The 18496-nt window shown below is 46.1% G+C and overlaps 1 protein-coding gene across 1 annotated transcript; it reads left to right on the top strand.

The window, feature by feature from the left end:
* Positions 1-5872: 5872 nt before the first annotated feature.
* LACTBL1 (lactamase, beta-like 1) lies at positions 5873-14208 on the top strand. Its single transcript, XM_009874251.1, has 6 exons — positions 5873-5978; positions 7389-7498; positions 8226-8383; positions 8655-8902; positions 11748-11853; positions 13230-14208. The coding sequence occupies exons 1-6, from the start codon at positions 5873-5875 to the stop codon at positions 14206-14208; spliced, it is 1707 nt and encodes a 568-aa protein (XP_009872553.1).
* Positions 14209-18496: the final 4288 nt, after the last annotated feature.

The raw sequence follows: 18496 nt of genomic DNA, 5'->3' as shown, positions 1-18496 counted from the left end.
GCGGGCTGATGGGTTCAGCTTTTGCCCTGTGGCAGGTCCGCTACAGAGCTGACTGGAACCAGAACACGGCAGCCCCAGAGGCCATGTCTGCAACCCCCAACACCAAATCCACTCTGTGTGTACCCCATACAATACTGCAAGCTTCATCTCCCCAATTCACCTGGGGAAATACAATGGGATCAGAACTCAAGAAGGAGGAGAAGACTGAGATTCTGGACTAGCGAAATGCATGGGGTGCCCAGCAGGATGCTGCAGGTGGGAGGGGGTTGGGGGATGTGGGAGGTGTGTGATATCTCACGCTGCTGATTTCTGACGTCTCTGCAGTAGCCCCATTAGTGCCAATGACAAAGACTCTTTCTGGGCAGGGCCGGCCAACTAATTTCTCTTCAGAGAGGCGTTCTGGCTCACTGCTCCAGGAACAGCCAGCCCCAGGCAAAGTGCCCAGGGTTGCGGTGGTGCTTGTCAGGCTCCAGATGAGCTGCAAGCAGAGAGGGATGCAGCCAGACCCTCCGCTGGGGCAGCCCGGGACATGCGCAAGTCCCTGCGTTGATGTGAAGCTGAGGAGGTAGAAAAGCCTAAACAGCCCTCGGACAGCTTTTTGTTTTGGTTGTTCCCTATCCCAGAAGACTCCTGGGTGCTTCCAGGTCAAAGCTATTTCATGGAGTGACCCTCAACAGCCTGAGGCTGTGTTGCTTTGCCATATCCCGTGTTACAAAACTCAAAATATTTTGTGCACAGTCACTTGGGTGCAGTATATGTTCAACTGGGCAACAGGGAGAACGAATGATCTTTACCTTTTTGGTTGTGGCTATCTGGGTCAGAGATATGCTCTGGGAGAGCAGCCCAAGAAAGTCTGCCCTGGAAGCTCACTCAGGACAGAGTGGACACAAACTCTTCTTACCCCTCTTCTGTCATGTTTTGAGGTTTCTCTAAGATGAGACCTTTCTCTGAGCCAGTGGAAGGCCATTCAGTTGCAAGGAGGGACTGAAAAACATGAAAATGAAACTTATGAAACACTGCTGAGCCAGGAAAAACTGAACCCTTATCATGGTTGGGTATACACATGTCCTTTTTGGGGGCAAAACACAGAGCCAAAGGCTCTCAGAGTAAAAAAATCAAGGAATTCAGGGATATCGCTTGAATTGCTATAAATCACACTGAGCTGGAGACTGAAAAATTCTAATTTTGCTAAAGAATTTTGCAGAAACAGAATGAAAATGAAGAAGGAATGGGATGACCACGCGCAGTATGTAAAAAGTGTGAGTTATCTACATGTGCTCTTCTTCTCTTTGGCTTTGAGGGAAGATCACTGCACAGACTGTGATGAAAACCCAGGGAAGGTTGGTAGCAGGAACAAAAATGAATAGAGCTCCCATAAATGAGGAGCAGCAACACTGTGAAGAGCTTGATCTACTCCACTTAGTAAGGATGTCATCTGCAGCCCTGTTCAGCAAAATCTGGGCACAGCTCTAGGGCACAAGGTTTTTGAGTGCTGTCAGGACCTGGCCCACTAGCAGAGACACTGAAATTAAAGGACAGAATATCCTTACCTGTGAATATCTGAAGAAGGCAACGGGGTGGCAAGACCCCTGAGGTGCATAATCCCCCTGGATTTGGTGCATAACTGTGGGCATGCCCATTCCCTCCTCTTTGAAGAGCATTTATAATGTACTTTACATGATAATGGTAGTTCATTATTAACATTTCCAGCTCACAGTGTGTTAAGGATACCCCCGTCCCCAGCTCCCTGTTTCCCCTCTGCTGTATTGTTTGAGCCGTGAAATCACCATCAATACTCCCTTTTGGCTGCATCCCTGGACAGATGCTGCATTGCTTGAGGAGGGGTGAGGCATGGCCGATTAATCTGTGCTCAGAGAGGCTGACTGCTGGGATTAGTGTTTCAGATGCTCTTAACATCTGCAGCTCCAGGACAGCCCCAAATTCATCAGCACTGGAAGCCGGAGGGTAGCAGCAAGGCTGGTAAGAGCTCTTATGAGGAGGGGGCTGTCTATTGAATTGCCACTGCCAAGGAGCAAGACAAGAGGGAGATTTTATGGGAACGGGGGCAGCCGTGCCATTGTCTCGGCACTTCCAAACCTGTTACACCGTTTCTTGGCTGTGTCTGTGATTCCCAAGACTAAGAAGGGTGTTGTTGGTTGTGTAGAGGGAGCAAGGCTAGGAAGCCAGGGAGAGGGCTGGGAGGACCCTGCAGAGCAGGCACAATGGAGACGTGTCAGCCCTGAAGGTCTTGAAGCTCCAGTTCCTTGTGTTTGGGAGGTGTGGGGAGGAGGGCTGTGGGTCCTGGCAAGTTCCAGAACTTGGGTCCAGCCCTTGCAGTAAACAAAAGTTGCTGCCAAACCAGAGGCAGAGAGAGGGAAGGTGTTCCTGAGGGCTTACCTCATGGGCTACTGTGGTTTATCTCCTTATCCAACATCAGTCCCTTCCTGCTGGCCTGCTTGTCTGAGCTGGGCTTTGTTACTCCAGGCTTCCCGTCTTGCTCTGACTCCATTTTTTTCCTGCGTTAACTTTCTGTTTCTCTTCACCTCAGGGCTTTATGAGCCTTTTGTTTGTGGAGACGGGCAGCACAGGGGACGAGAAGAGACTTCTGAGCAGCCATGGATGGGTTACAGCTGCGGGTAAGGCTCACCTCATGCTCACCTCATGCCACCACCTTTCAGACTTCCCAGCAGCTCAGGGAAAAGAAAATACTAGCTCCATCTATGTCTAGTGAGCCTGTTAGCTGGGAATGACTCCCTTGTCTATCACTGTGGAGGAACTCCAGGAGGCTGTTCAGAATTAAGCCCAGAGAGTGCCTGAGCTTCTGGCTTAGGCTCCCTCACCTTCCCTTCCTGCGAACAGCCCAGCCCACCCAGGGACGCCTGGCTGGAGGCACACGGGGGCTGTCCATCTCACAAGTTAATCGCCTCAAGTCAGGAGGAGATGAAGCTGCTATAAATAGATTGTGAAGCCCTCATGGTTTCAGCTGTGATTCACACACATGGCAGAGAAGCATTAGGAAGAATTAACATTCAATCTCTCAGGCACTTTCCTGAGCGCAAATGCCATTCTGTCCCTGTCACTTAATCTCCTTGCACAGGGGAGGTCAGCAGCACTTTCTGGAGGGTCTGAATGGGTCAAATGGACAGGGAAACCTGGAACAGGACTGTCGGGGAGCTAAAAAAGGCCATTTCAGCCACGGTGACAGAGCAGCACCTGCCCAACTGCATTTAGGAGCATGGCAAGGTGCTGCGCTCCCCCCTTGCCGGGGCCAAGATCTGGCGGTGGTGTTTTGTTATGGATTGCACATGCTGGGACACCTGACAACAGCCTTCAGGACTGAAACAGCCTCTGGTGATGGTATGTGCAGGGGAATGGGGCTCTTCCTAACCGGTGTTGAGATGTACCTCCACCTGAGCGGCTCGCGGGGTCTTGTGGTAGCCTGCCTAGATGGGCACGGTGGGGCAGAACAGGATGGTCTATGTGAAATCCCCCTTTTGTCCACCCTCACATTGTAATTTTTCAAATCTCAGGAGCTAAAAAATGTAGCATAGAGCTAACTGACCCATGGGAAGCCGCGTACACTTGTTCCTGCGTGTGTCTGCATTCATTTGCATGTGTCTTAAGTGCTTGGTATCCACCCTCCCCCTGCCTTGCCGTGTTTATTCTCTTAGGAATGATGGTGGCTGAGTGATGTACGTGAGAGAAACCAGCTGAAAGGGAGGTGAGATCAGACAGGTCCTGGAGTGGGAAGTGTGAGGAGCCTGTTTGTAGGCATCTGCCTGTTTGTCTGACGGCCTCCCAGGTACACGGAAAGAGTAGTAGCTTTCCTGAAAGGCAGCTTAGAAGGTAGAACATATCTCCTCAGGGCAACAAATATTCCTCACACTTTCACATATTTGGTGCTCTATCAATAAGAGATTTGTGTCTCTAGTCTTGTAGCATTGCCAGGATTTCATTGTGTTGGTGCTAGATTATGGGTCAGAGATGGAAAGAGGCATTCAGGGCACTCATCATCCACCAAAGGCAAAGGGGAGTTTGAATTAAAGGATGAGAGATCAGTGTTGGTATCTTGCGGTCCTCAGTTAGTGGTCCAGGAAGTCTAGAGTTCATGAGATGGAGCATACACCAGAAAATCTTTTCCTTTCACCCTGCTCTTAGGATCCAGGAATCAGGGTTTCTCAGTGAAGCAAGGAAAGTGGCAGAAAAATCCTCAGAGGAACTGCAGGTTGGTGGGAGAGTCACCTTAATATGATGGGACTAGATCCAAGCAAGCCACCCCGTGACTGCTCCAGGGCAAAGAGGGGCCTACCCCACTGCTTGCTGCAAGAAAAGAGCATCTTGTTGCAGCTCTAGGCAACATCCTTCAGCATAAACTGAAGTCTGCCGGTATGGGGGTGATTAAAGAGATCTCAGTACACAGGTTTCTCCTTGTGTGGATATGATCTCCTGCCTACTAAGGCACTGTATGAGGTTGGTATATCCAAACCAAGCTGGTTTTTGGTGCCAAAATGGCATTCCCCTATTTAAGACACGTGTCCCTTAGGCTGCAATATGGACTGCATGTGTGCTTTTGCAGGTTCAGGTTTGAGTGGGTCTGCAGGCACCTGTATGGTCTTAAGACATCCTTGAAGTTTTAGTTATGTTATGGAAGAACCTGAAGTGAGTCGCCTTCAGAAATTTATGTGGGAATGCCTGAACAGGCTAAAGGGCTTCAGAAATAAATGTGACATATTCCTGTTCTTGTACAGAAAGTGGAATTGCAAGCTAGAGTTTCAGCAGGGGCTAGATTCCCCAGCTGGATCGTTACAGAGCCACAGAGCCATGTGCAAATCTGAAAGCGGCTCTGCAGATTCCTTAGTTGTGAGTGACAAGGCTCAGTTGACTTGCAGAAGCTTTCGCATGGACTATCCTGCATCTAAAAAGAAGAAAAGAGCCATGTGGAACTCTAAAGGGAGTGTTTTAGTCTGTCTATCCTACAAGTGAATCCAGACAACCTGAAACAGCTTTGGAATGTGGACCATATTGGATGCAAATGGCAGGGCATATGTTTTATAACATTAATTGCCAAACTTTCAAAAGCACCCTATTGACCTCCTACAGTCAGTGAAAGAGTACTGCTCATGCTTAGGCACCTAATCATTTGTCATCTGTTCCGTGTTTTTCTTCAACATTTATATGGTGGTATCACCAACCTGGATGGTCTCCAGTGTTGTGAGAGCTGCACAAACCCAAAATATTAGCCAGTTTTCCAACACATGGCATCTGTAAATGCCAAGCTTACAGATGGTACATGATGTACTGGGAACTACGGGCTCAAAATAGAAGGGTAAGGACAGTGCATGGTGAAAAATTCCTTCATCTAGAAAACCTGGATCTACTCAGATGATCTGTCTGGTGGCTGCCATGAACAGATGCTGGACTCTGGGGGGAAAAAAAGGGGGTTGGAAAGATATCCAGGAATAAGCCATGGCAGTTGAGAAGGGAGGAAATGAGAGCTGCAACACAGAACCCTGGCAGCCTGGACTGATGAGGCTCACCTGCAGGGAGGAGAAAAGGCAGTAGGCATGAATGGTGTTATTCTACAAGAAGCAACAAGAACAACAAAGTAAGGAGAGTAATGTCTTGCAGACCTCATTGGAAGACAAGAAGTCATCTTTGGTTGCAGTATTTCAGTGTGGGCTGGTACTCCTGGCTCTGGTGCTGCAATAGGACTGGAATTAGTCCATGTCCCTGCAGTAGCTTTATTCTCCAATGTACTGTGCCTCTTTCACCTCACTGATAGGCATGAGAGGCATTTTTTCTCTCTCTGAGACCACATCTTTTCTGCTTACAGCAGGCATCCAGCAGCCGGAGCCTCCTCAAGCTCACTGTTATGGAGGTGAAGTGGATTCACGCGTTGGTCGTCTTCTTCTTCCTGCTGTCTGTTGCCATGACGGGCTGCTTTCTGTGGCAGTACAGCCTCCCCAAGGTGGACCCCAGTGAGTAGTCATCTTTAAGCTGGGTCATGGTTTGACACAGAAATTTGTGCAACCAATAAATGCCTTTCTCCCCATTTTCCCCCAAAGAGCACTTCCTCAAACAGCACACAAGTTTGCCTCCTCCTAGCTGGTGCAAGGACACAGAGGAGATGAACACTGGCTTGATGGAGTGCCATGTACCTCTGCTGGTGTCCAGAGAAGCTCCATGACTTCTGGCACTAACCTAGGGTAATTGATATACCAAGGAGACATTTTATATTACATTCTCTTTTTCTTTAGCATCCTGTTGTAGAAGTCACTCCACTTTAGAATGGGTTTTGTTTTACGCCTTACCACATGCTTCAGCTTATGACTTTACTTGTTTTCCTATTCCCCTAATCTTAGATCTCTGGACCAGTTCAATCCCACAGTTCACAGTAGAATTCCCTTCTGTTGATTATAGAAAGCTCAACAAGATAGACTCAAGGCACTGTATGTGCAAGGATGAAATATATACAGTGTAACTGGATCACAGTTTTAAGTAGCCCAAAGGTGATATAAAATCCACAGTGAAGGTGCCAGAGGTACTTCATGGACCAATGTCTGGAAAGATTTCAGACCCTACACTTTTATCACAGAGTATCAGAGGCTGCCTGTAGGCTCTTGTGTATCCATCCCCATTTATCTCAAAGTTTTCATAGTGCCATTTCTCTTCTCATCTGTATTTCTAATGCTTCATGCTCAGTTGCAAGCAAAAAGTTCAATAAGCATTTTGCTTACAGCTTACAGCGCAGAGGAGCTGTGTTTATGAACACCTTGGGATCAACTGGGAAAATAGTGCTTCCGAGTAAGAGAGTTCCTACGTCTCACTGTGTTTAGATCTTTGCATGCCACAAAAATTTAAGATACGTCTCAGGCATATGCAGGATACAGCTAATTCAAAAGACAGCTAATGGACTAGGTATGCAGCCTATCCACTGTTTTGTATACAGTGTAGATTTTAGGTGGCACTTTCAATTCACTTCTACATCCATTTTCTAAGGTTACAGTATGCATGGAACAACGTTGTCCTCCTAAACCCAAGCTCAGACTTTCCCCTAGTCATGGGCAGGGCACCTTCATGGGGTCTAAACCCACTTTCAGGTACCCTACACAGTCTTCTGTAGCCCCAGTTCCTTACTCTTCCAGGTTGCAGAGTGAGTTAAAGCTTATTGCAGCTCCTGTCCAGCCCATGTTGGAATAAGCAAAAACAGAGCACAGTGCCATCTTCAAGTCCTGTTTTATGTGAGATAGAAACAATTCAAGATTGTTTCTTTCCTATGCAGAAGTGTCCTTCACAAGCAAGAAAGCTAGTGCTGACTGCTGGGTGAGGTTAAAGCTTGTTACGGTGTCTGTTGAAGTCACACATGCCACTTTTGAAATGTTTTCCAGTCCCATCTGCGACAGAAGCGCGATCAGAAGCTGCGCAGATGTGCCCCCGCTATCCTGAACCAGTACCGCTGGACCACCCAATCCCCATTCTGAAGGAAGCATTGGAAAAGGTCTGTGAGGAGAAGGGAACAGAGGGAGACAGAGGTCATGACTGCTATTCTGAACTTGTAAAGGAGAGAATATGTGTTTTGCCCCTGAGCATCTCTGGGGAAGGAGGTAGAGAATCAAGGAGGTGGAGAACATGTGAATCTAGAAATGGGTACATAAAATTTCTTGACTGAATATAGAGAACAGGTCAATAAGCAGTTACCTTATTCAAAGATAAGTAAGTTATGATGAAGAGACATTATTACTTGTCCATCAGAGGGTCTGGTGAGCATACATCAGCACAAAATGATGGCTCTTGGCATCTTGTCTACTACTGAGGCAGCCCTCATATCCTGGTAAGTAGGTGACTGATGTCACTAGTTTCTGTTCATCACTGACTGACAATTCCTTATTTTATCACTTTGCTAGCTTTCGCCATGCTACCATTTAAAGATTAAAAAGCTACCTGTAGGTAACTTCAGGGAAGGCAGTGGAGGGGGAAGGGGACCTGCATCTGAATGAAAGAGAGACCTGCTTTTCCTCAGTATGATACACTGTCTCTGAAATGTTAGCAAAATTCTGGTAGACTCCATTTGTGATGAGGAAATATTACAGTGTTGCCTTGACTGTATGGACCATACGGACAGCCATGCTCTGACAGGACACTCCTGATTTTGTAGACCCCTGTCATATAAGATGCCCTCTCATTTGTCTTCATTTGGAAATTCATAATTTCTCATCATTCTCCAGGTAGATCTGATGCTGCGCGAAAGGATTCACAACTCTGGTCTTCCTGCTATGTCTGCCATTGTTATCTACAACGACACCGTGCTCTGGACAGGCAATTTTGGGAAGAAGAATGGTTCAGACCCCTCCTCGGTGGTGCCCAATGAGTACACTATTTACCGGTGAGACAGATGTATTGCAGGTATAAGAGCTAGAAGAAGAGCAGATCCATAGATATCCTGAAACAGAGCCCACTGCCCTATTGGGGAGTCCATAAAGGCCTGAGTGAAGGACATTAATTCAAGCTCCTTACCTGCTTCTGGATTAGCAGAGGTGTTGCATGTAAAGCTATAGGCAGTGGGTCAGTTGGGTGATCTCATGTACTGACAGTCTTTTCTCTTGATTCAGGGGTTTCTTAAAGCTTAATTTCTATAAATGTTTGTTCCTTAACAGAATTGCCAGTGTCTCCAAGATCTTTCCTACCATTATGTTGTACAAGATGTGGGAGGAAGGAAAAGTCATGTCACTTGATGACCCATTGGAACGTTACGCTCAGAACTTTGTCATTAAGAACCCTCTGGGAAGGCTCAAGGATTCAGAACAGAGATACACAGCGGATGGGCTGACTTTTTTGGAAAAAGGCCCAGTGCCACCTAAGCCATCACCTGTTACCTTGCGCAGGATGGCCAGCCAGCTCTCAGGTGAGACAACGCTGCTACCTGCTTGCCCCTCAGCACACCACTACACCACCTGGAAGAGACCACAGAGAGAACAGCCCATACACCAGGGCTACAAACAGTTGCTTTTGAGGCTATTTCCCAGTACGGACCCTGCACCCAAACACTTCCCAGAGGCCAGGCAGGAGCCTTGGAAGCAAACGGTCAGCTGCTTCATGAAGTGCTAAAAGGAAACTCTGATCCAGGCCATCGGCAAAGGAAGGGGGCAAGCTGCACTCTGGGCTGGGGAATTGTTTTTCCCTGTGCAAGGTGAATACATACTTCTTTCAACACAGTAGCGTGACCTGAAATCAGGCTCCAATTGTGTAAATTTTTTGTACTCCGGCCCAGAGTGCTCTCATTTTTCTGAGATGTAGAGTTGAGGGTCAGAGAGGCACCAAACCTCTTTTCTTTGAACAGACAGACCTTGATCGCTGAGCTAAATTTAGCTGTCAGTGTGTCTCCTGATCTGGGATTCCTGAGCTATTAATAGCTTTGTACTTGCTGGCAGAAGGCTATTAATCTGCTGCTACCTTCATAATTGGGTAACTCCTACATTAAGGTAGAAGGATCTCGCAGGATTCAGGAGAACTTTAACCTTTCTCAGAAATAAAGCTGCTAATACCTGACTCAGAATTCGATGGCAAAAGAGCCTGCGCTGATATCTCGTGGTATTTTGATTCAACTCTGTAGCACCTGCATTATTCTAGATTGGAATAAATATCCTAAAAGTAGGACCTAAGATCAAAACAGTATACAGGCAAATTGCAATATCTCAGGACAGGCTACAGCATCACCTGAAGCAAGCCAATATTAAAATAAGGTCTTCCCCCAAAGAAATCATGTAACTGAAATCTGGAAAGAAACAGGCAACGAACCACAAGTGACCAGTGGCAGCAGGAGGCAGAAAGACGGATTTGTGCGTGACCCTGCCCAGCCCCTCTCCCTGCTGCCAGGGTCTTGCTCCGGTCCTCATGGCCACCAACTCCTCCTGGTCCCCTCTGACTCCCAGGAGCACCTGAAGCTGATCTGGCTGCTCATTGTAGGAGCAGTATGTGCTGGGGCTGCACTTCTCAGCCCTGCTGAGGTACGCCCAAGAAATACTTGTAGGAAGCGTTTCTCAAAATTATGCTGGTCACAGCATAATTGCTTGTAATGTGTGGCCATTTCATTGCTTCCATCACTGTGCTCGATTCGTGCCCCTGCCCAGCTCCTTTTATCTTCCTATGGCTTTTTTTTTAAGAATGCGGTCCAAATTTCCCAGACCACACCAGTAGGGCACATTAACCAGCTTGGACCATGACAATTTAGTAGAAGGAAAAGCACAGTTTCAAAATCCCAACCAAAAGTAAAGTGAGTATTGAGGTCACACGTTACATCTCCCGTCTGTCTAAAACCAAAAAGGTTCTGCTTAGCATCAAGATCAAAGCCACTGCATGAGATATTGTAACGTGTTTTTCATCTAAATTCTTCCAGTGGAAACTGATCTATAATATATCCTCATTAGCTGGGCTTTTCTACATTGCATATTACAAAAGTAACTCCAAAGATTTTTCTCCTCAGCACTTGATGGGTACGTAGCTAGAGGGAAGCTTCAGCTTGTTAAGACTACGATTTTCAAATATATATGAATGACAGTATGAGATGCCGTTGTAAATTATTAACAGCATGCTTGTCACATCAATTAGCAGCCCATTGAGGTATAAATCAATGACTGCAGATTTTCCGTTATGCTCCCACATTCTCTGCTGTATTGTTTCTAACGAATCTCAGGAGAGACACTGCATTGCTGGCGTGGTGCTGGATGAACTCTCCCAGTGGTACAACACTTTCTTTGCTGCCGTCGCGGCAAGTAGGAAACCAAAGAGCCTATTGTCTACTGGAGGATGCTCAGTGCATCTTTTATTTGGTCATTCAGCTGCACAAATAACCACAGACCAGAATCAGAAAAAGTGCTCTCGTTCCAGTTCAAATTCCAAGGTCAGGCCAATGGAGAAAAACAGGTGTTGCTGGTACAAAAGAATAGGGCCTCATTCAGCTTTGCCATGATTAAGCACATGCTCACTGAGCAGATGATTGCAAGTCATTTTTCTGTCATGTACCCTTCCTGATTTCCTCCTAATCTCTAAATCAAAGTCAGCTGTAAACTGCAATGAGGATTTCATTCCAGATGTAATCTAAGTTCTGGACTTGCCAAGCTGTAGGTCCTGTGCAAAGGAGCTGGGGCATTTTAAAACAGTTCTGGAGAAAAGTTTTTAGGGAATCTGTCTTTGGTGCTGTGGAATTAGAAGTGAAATGAACTTCAGTTTTTCTACATTCAGAAATCCTGAATAAATGTTGCTGAAATTGAAAAAATGATTCCAGGCTAAGACTGAAATGGTTCAGAGAAGTTCAAGCCCTCTGTAGGGAGGTGTAAGAACAAAAATGTGTTTAAAGGGGCCGTTACGCACCTTTGTAGTCAAGGGAGTACTGTCACATGGCAATATGGACAGGGATTTCCTCAACATCCACGATGCCTTTCTCTTCTAAAAAACACTTGGGGATACAGGTATTTTAAATCCTTTGAAGAGGTAGTTTTACTGAAATGCAGCAACCCAGAGTTGGTGCTGGCGTAGGACTTACTTTACCCAAATTCAGGGGTCCATGACTTGAATACCATGTCCTGTAGTTCCATGTCCCCGCAGCACATCTGCTGGGCATATAAAGCACGTGTGCAGCATTGTTGTTTCCATCTTGCCATTGAATCGTGCCTTTTGCTCGCTCTTCACCAGACTCGAAGTTTCCTGGACCATGATTTGTCTCAAATTAACTTCTCTTTTCCATGACACAGGTCTGCCCAGGAGGCTGCGATCTACCACTCTGCTGTGGAAGGGCAACACGCAAGAGGCTCTGGCTCTCCTGAGGGATGATGTCTTGGTTGCTGATCCAGGAACCAGGTCAGATATATTCCCCTGAGAGCTTTTGGTCTGGTTTTGTGTATTCCACTCATACTAGCTTCACCTGCTGTCTCCATGGCCAGTGGATAAAAGACAGCCTTTCCTAACGGGAGCTTCAGCCACCTACCCTTACACCTGTTTTGAGCTAGAAAGAGTGGCTATTGGGGTGCGAGGGGTTCTGCATGTCTCCAAATTATCTATGAGTTATATTAATGCCTGTTACAGTTTATATAGCCTGTTGGAAGTCTTACTGTCTGAGTTGCAAACACTCAAAAATATGAATAGGATCCAGCAGACAGCAGGTAAGGGAGAGGATTCAGACTAACTGGGAAAAACTTTCTAAGTCTGCAAAATTTTTAGGGAATAGAATGACATTTTAAAATAATTTGCCTATGGTTGTTGAGGATTCATCACGGTTTGAGGCCTGCAAGCTTAGAAAACTCAATGGCTCAGTCATGGCGACCTTCCATTAGCTCTGTCCCATACCATGCAAGAGGCTACAAGAGATGTTTCTTGAAGGATTTTAAGACTTTAATACCGTCATCTTCTTTGGTATCTGTATTATGCTCACCATTAAGATACCTAAGGACATCCACCCATAGTCTCTGAACCCCTTGACATGCTGATAGTTTGTCTCCCTATTCCTGGCTATAACTCCACAGCTAACATTATTCTTCCTAAATGAAACCCCCATTCATTGATACAGAAATTTTAACATTTTTCTGGACATGTTTAAATTCAGAACAGTTGTCCATTCAGGTCTTAATGTCTTTAAACTTCATTCAGGTGTAAAGACGTAAATCACTTGATGGATATTAAAGACTGAATCACTCAGGTGTCTTTAATGATTCAACATTGTTGGATGCTGCTTTGTAGACTTTTAAGTGCTTTTTAAGTGCTTTTACCATCTTAAGGTAGCTTAGGTGCTTAAGTGATTATACCACATTAAATCTGCAAAGAGGCTTCCCTAGGATTTTGAGACCTTTAAGGTAAGCACCTGTAACTCAACTCTGCTCTTAAAATGAATGGATAATTTCTTCAGTGAACAATTTTAAACAATAAGTCAGGATATGCAAATAGATAAGGCTTTGCATAAAGGTGTGGGATTTTTAGTTTTCCAGCTCCAGCTTTCTTTCTCTATATAGTGGTTAAATAGCTCTACTGATTTCTCCTTTTTGCATTAACAACAAATCAAGGCAACAATATTCAGTTTTTGTCTGTCCCTCCTCCATCTCTCCTTCCTCTTTAGCAAGTCAGCTGAGAAAATGAATATTTTTCCTTAGAGAAGAGAGAACTAGCCACTATTTTCACATGGTCATACTCGCATTGTATAACTGAGGTAAGGCTGATCCAGACACATTCCTCTTCTTTTGCAGATGCCACTACAGCAATTTGGCCTTCTCACTGATGGCACACGTGTTAGCCGACCACGCAGCTGATGGGCAATACCAGCGCTGGATCTCGGAGAACATCTTGGACCGCTTGGGCATGGAGGACACCGGCTTCGACATCACGCCACCGATCCGCTCCCAGATGGCTGTGGGTTTCTACAGCAGCCGGCAGCCAGCCCCCCTCTACGACCTCGGCTGGTACAGACCTTCTGGCCAGATGTACTCCACAGCTGCTGACCTTGCCAAGCTGGCAATGGTCTTCTTAGGCACCTACCACCGTCGTCTCCTCGAGCCTGACACCGTGAAGACAATGCTGACCCCTCTGTTGAAGTGCTCCACTGAATACTTTGCCAACAAGACTGGCACGCCCTGGGAGATTAATGAGCAGTTGGGATATGATGTCATTAGGAAGGACGGAGACCTCGATGGTTATGCAGCTACCTTCTCTCTTATCCCCAAGCTCCGCCTGAGCTTCATTGTGCTGATGGCAGGGCCCAGGCCTCAGGGTGGAGATATCGTGACTCAGACATACGAGTATCTTATTCCTGCCATGGAGACAGCATTCAGAGAGGCAGAGAAAAGCTTGACGCCTCCTCCAAGTCCTGGCCCTTATGTCGGTTACTATACCTATTCCAACCTGACTTTCTATGAGATTAAAGTTGGACCTGGTGGGGTGCTGGTCATGCAGCAGTTTGGGCCTCACGTGGAAGAGCTGATTCCTGAAAAGTACAGGACAATCAAGCTTCACCACCTGGAAGATCGTGTTTTCCAAGTTGTTTTTGACAAAGAGTTCCCATGTGTTCTGCACCTGGGCTCTGCCTCCATCTCACTGGAGACCCAAAATGGGCAGCTCTTTAACTTTTATCCGTTCGACCGCAAGGGTTTATCTCCCGGCTTCGATGCACCAGGGCTGAACACATACAATGTGGTGCGTGTACATCGTAAACCTGTATTTTATAGCTAAATGTCTCCTCGACTTTTCTTGCCACTTCTGGGAGGTGGCTCCAAATCTGTGTCTTACCAGACTCTCCCGTCTGTGTGGCTTTGTGGATGCCATTTAAGAAGGAAAGATGGTGGCAAATTACTCTTTTGCACAACAAAAATGTCACATCCCACTTCTAAAATGACTTTAATGGCTTGAGATCCCTGGCAGTGCACAACAGGCCAGCAGCTGGGGATGCCTGCAGAAAAAAGAGGTGGGAATGTGCTGGATGAATGGTGTTTGGATGCCATAAAAAGAAACTGAGCACTTAAGTCTCCACACTTACATTGTCTGTTTGATGACCATTGTGGCGATTGACTGGTATCATCAAAGGGCTGAGAATTTCCTGTGTCTCTCAGAAAATATCTCTACTCAGAAAATATCTCTACTTCAGTCCAAGGGTTTCTCCAGGGCTCTTCAGAAGCCCATTTACCATTAACGAGACTCCTCACCTAGGCTTGCCAAAAGCATAATGTGCCAGAAAAGGCACCAGCCTGATACCAGGCCCTGCTTGTGACACCTGGGAAGTGAGGGTCCATTTCTCTTCCGGGTCACAACAAGGAAACTGCGAAAAGAGCAGACAGCAATGTGATTATGTCTCGGCTCCATGGATTTCTGCAAAAGCGGTGGTCACACAAAGCATATTGTAGCACCTAAGTATAGAAGCTGAACCTTACTCCTGTGAGCAGGGCCATATGCTGGTATATTCCAGCTGGACTCAGGTTTGTGACTATGTCAGTATATGAGCAAGTGTGTGAGTGTGGTGTTTAAATACAGGAATGCGTGGGAATGTTTACGAGTGTTTTGGGCAGGGTGTTTGTATGGATACATACCCGTTGTGTTTATGCAGGTATGAGGGAGGATGCTAAGAGAAAGTGCATCTGCCTGGGGAGCACTCCCTTGAGGACAGGTGCTCCTGGAAGCACTCTGCAAAGCCACGGGGACATTTTCTTCTCCATTCTTGTGCCCACTCAATGTCAAGGCAGGCAGGACAGATAATATATCATTGATGGCACCTGCAATGCCCCTTCAACTTTAGACCCTAACTGGTCCCTGAAATAAAAGCAAGCAGAGGGTCAGGGCGAGATTACTCTTACTTTAAAATGAAGAGCCTAGCTGCAGAGGATGGCAATGGCTGTGCAGCACGGCAATCCTGAAGGGAATGCAGAAGGGTAGGCATGCTGGCACCTTTCAAAGTGCATGTTCTCCCACACCATAACTGATATGAGGTTGGATCCTCTTGCAAACTGACCTCCTGCTGTTGCCTATCGTCACAGAGTCTTGAAAGTGAACGTATCTCAGAGAGGGTGAGAAAATAAATCTCCCTGCCTCCCTTCTCTCTTGTCATCTCTCACTGTTTTCACTCCGTGTGCAGTTCTTCAGCTTTTGTTTTGAGTAGAGAGACCATCTGAAGGCCTAGAAATCTATGATTCACAAACTCGGTTCCCTGCCTTTTTTCAGACAATTTCAGTTCCCTGATAAACATACGAAATAATGGAAACCTTGCCTTACAGGCAGTCATGGTTGCTGCTGTATCAATTTCCTCTGGACTCTGTAGGTGATTACATTTCATACCTTTGTATAACCTCGTATGTTCAAGTATTTAATCTGGGCTGTAGCAACAGCAATAAACTGTGCAAATTCTTGCTGCTGTCATGTGTGATGATGCCCAGAGGTATGTGTGCAGGCAGATACCTTGCACTAAGGCTGATTCCCTGTTCGAGGTGCGTACTCTCTGTCATGGCACGCCTGACACAACAGTGCTTTCCGGGCTCTGAGTTCACAAGATGTAATGTCTGATTGCAAGATATTTGAGCTGTCTAATCCTGGTCTTTCTGAGTGAGGGCTAAGTGCCAATTTGGGGATGTTCTTGCTTTGGAATGAAAGAAGGGATTGTTTACCCATCAGTTACATTTAAAAGCTTCCAAGAAAAATGAGGATGTATATCCCATGTCACTCATTGCTCAGGATGAAACACCACTCTGGACTGTCTCCATCTTTCTGATGGAGAGGTTAAGATGTTTCATTTTTCCATCAGTAATGCAGATACTAATGAGTCTCTCCTTTTCTAATGAGTCCCTCTCAAACCTGTACACTGACACTTTTTGGTGCTCTGGTTCATTCCCATATCAACAAGAGCTTCCTACCCTGCCTCTTTGTGTGGGCAGGAGAGCATCATTACCTGGTATGGAGAGGAGAAAGGTCACCTTGGGATGCCTGTACAGAGGATTTGGGAGAGGATGTGTATGGCAGGAGGCAGAAGGTAAAGTTTTGAAGGATGCCAGACATCCATGGAGAGCAGCCTGAAGCACAATGCTGAGTCAATGCTACAAACACAAACGTCCAATTTCTTTGTGTCACTTGTCTAATAGTACCCTAAGAAAAGCTTTATATAATGTTAGTTAAGACAACTTCTTCCCTTTTAGAAAAACTCCACCTTCTGGAATATTAACTCAAGTGAGGATGACATCAAGCTTCAAGCTGCAACCTACATTTTGAAAATTTACCCCTGTGTGCTTCCTTTCCTCATAGTCATGCTTCTCCTCATTGAGAGCAACATGGCCCAGTTGTTCACTGGACAACATCTTTGCAGAGCTCTTCTGTTTTGATGACAGGAGTAAGATAATGTGTCTGTCCACCTGCTGCCACCTCCAGAACAGGACTCAGAAAACAAAGATGAGGTCAGGCTAGCAAGGACTGGGCCTTGGTGTCAGTCTGAAAGTTTATTAAACCCTAAGTCCAGGCTCCTTGTTTTCTCCCTCAGAAATGTATTGACGTTCTTGTCACAAAGGGATGTGTTAAGCCCCTGTGATTTGAAGCACAAGCTTTTTGACTTTTCAGTTCCACAGGAGTTGCAGGAGTTGTTTAGAAAGAAATGTCAGCATCCCTCTTTAAGAGAGAGAAGAGATTAAGAGAGATGCTTGATCAAATCCAGTCACTGTCTCTTTTTCACCCATGAATAACAACAAATGTTTAAGTACTTCACAGTTAGCAGGGAAGCTTCAAAATATATTGCTATTAACTGTGATTCTCACTCTGGATAAGGTTGTGCATGCTTCAAAATGCAAAGGCTAGAAGCCTGCTTGCAAGTTTAATCCTTTCTTGTAAATTCACTTCTGCCTTTATGAAGAGCCTGACATCTCATGACTGGGTTTACAGAAATGCAGATGCGCAGTTCCAAAGAAAATAGATGCCGGAAAATCTCCAACACTGTCCTCAGAGAAGTGAGACATCTCCATTTACATTTAATAGGCATTTGTGCAGCCCTTCTGAGCACGAGCTGTTGGCTTGATGTGACAACAGCTCTCTGTAGGGTTCATCCTCACAGGCCTAACAGTAATCTATCAGCAGCAAAGACAACTTCTGCTTCAGTTCACTAGGTAAAATCCTGGGTTTGTATCAAAGAGCTCTTAGTTTCAGACCTGCCTTACTTCTGGGTTCCTGATCTTGTGACAGTGGAGGACACGTTCTGTGGGCAGTTTCCAATATCAATAAAAGACACAGCTAGTATCCAAGACGCAGTGTCATAAAGTGAAAAGTGCATTTGTGAAAGGCATCTTGTAATGATGTCCTGGCCTTGCAGTGAATCCCAGGGGAGGGGGAGACAGCACACCCAGCTCAGCAGCACTGTAGCTATGGAAATGAGAAAAGAGGCTGCCGACGGTAGGATTGATATCAGAACTCAAGTAGGAGATGATCCTTAGCAGGATGTGGCCACCCTGGAAGATGATGGGTACTAGGTCTGTCCAGTGGACACCAGAGCTCCACAGCAGCCTCTCTGCCTGAAGCACCATCCAGCATGTCATGGATGCAGCTACCATGTCACATGCAGACAAGAGGAATCGGGAATTGAGAGCAAGACAAAGTGTTAAACAAAAACAGAGCTCAGAAGCAGAGAGGACTGGCTGAGAAACTATTAAGAGCATCCCTCTGGGCTGCCAGGGACCCTGGGCAAAAAGCTGCACGCTGTTAGGTGAGGGATTGCTCCTGTGGGACATGCTGAAGTGCAGCTCAAACCATCTGATGCTATTTAACCAGGCATTTGGCTTGGGTTTCATATTGTGGAATATAATGACTGAGAAGTGTAACAAATTGGCCACAAAAGACTATCACCCAGCAGGGACTGGAAAGACTGGAGGGGGAGAGAGCAAGACAAAGCACTTCACATTCCCTAGAAAGAAGAGATCTGCTAGCCTTATGTTAACATCAGGTCTCAATATAGGGATAAAGGAAAATAGGTTTCAGGATCTTCAGGTTTGAAGTAATACAG

The sequence above is a fragment of the Apaloderma vittatum genome, unplaced genomic scaffold (assembly GCF_000703405.1).
Source record: "Apaloderma vittatum isolate BGI_N311 unplaced genomic scaffold, ASM70340v1 scaffold6468, whole genome shotgun sequence".
Lineage (NCBI taxonomy): Eukaryota > Metazoa > Chordata > Aves > Trogoniformes > Trogonidae > Apaloderma > Apaloderma vittatum.
Note: the sequence above shows the minus strand (reverse complement) of the source record. Positions and strands in the feature narration are given on the sequence as shown.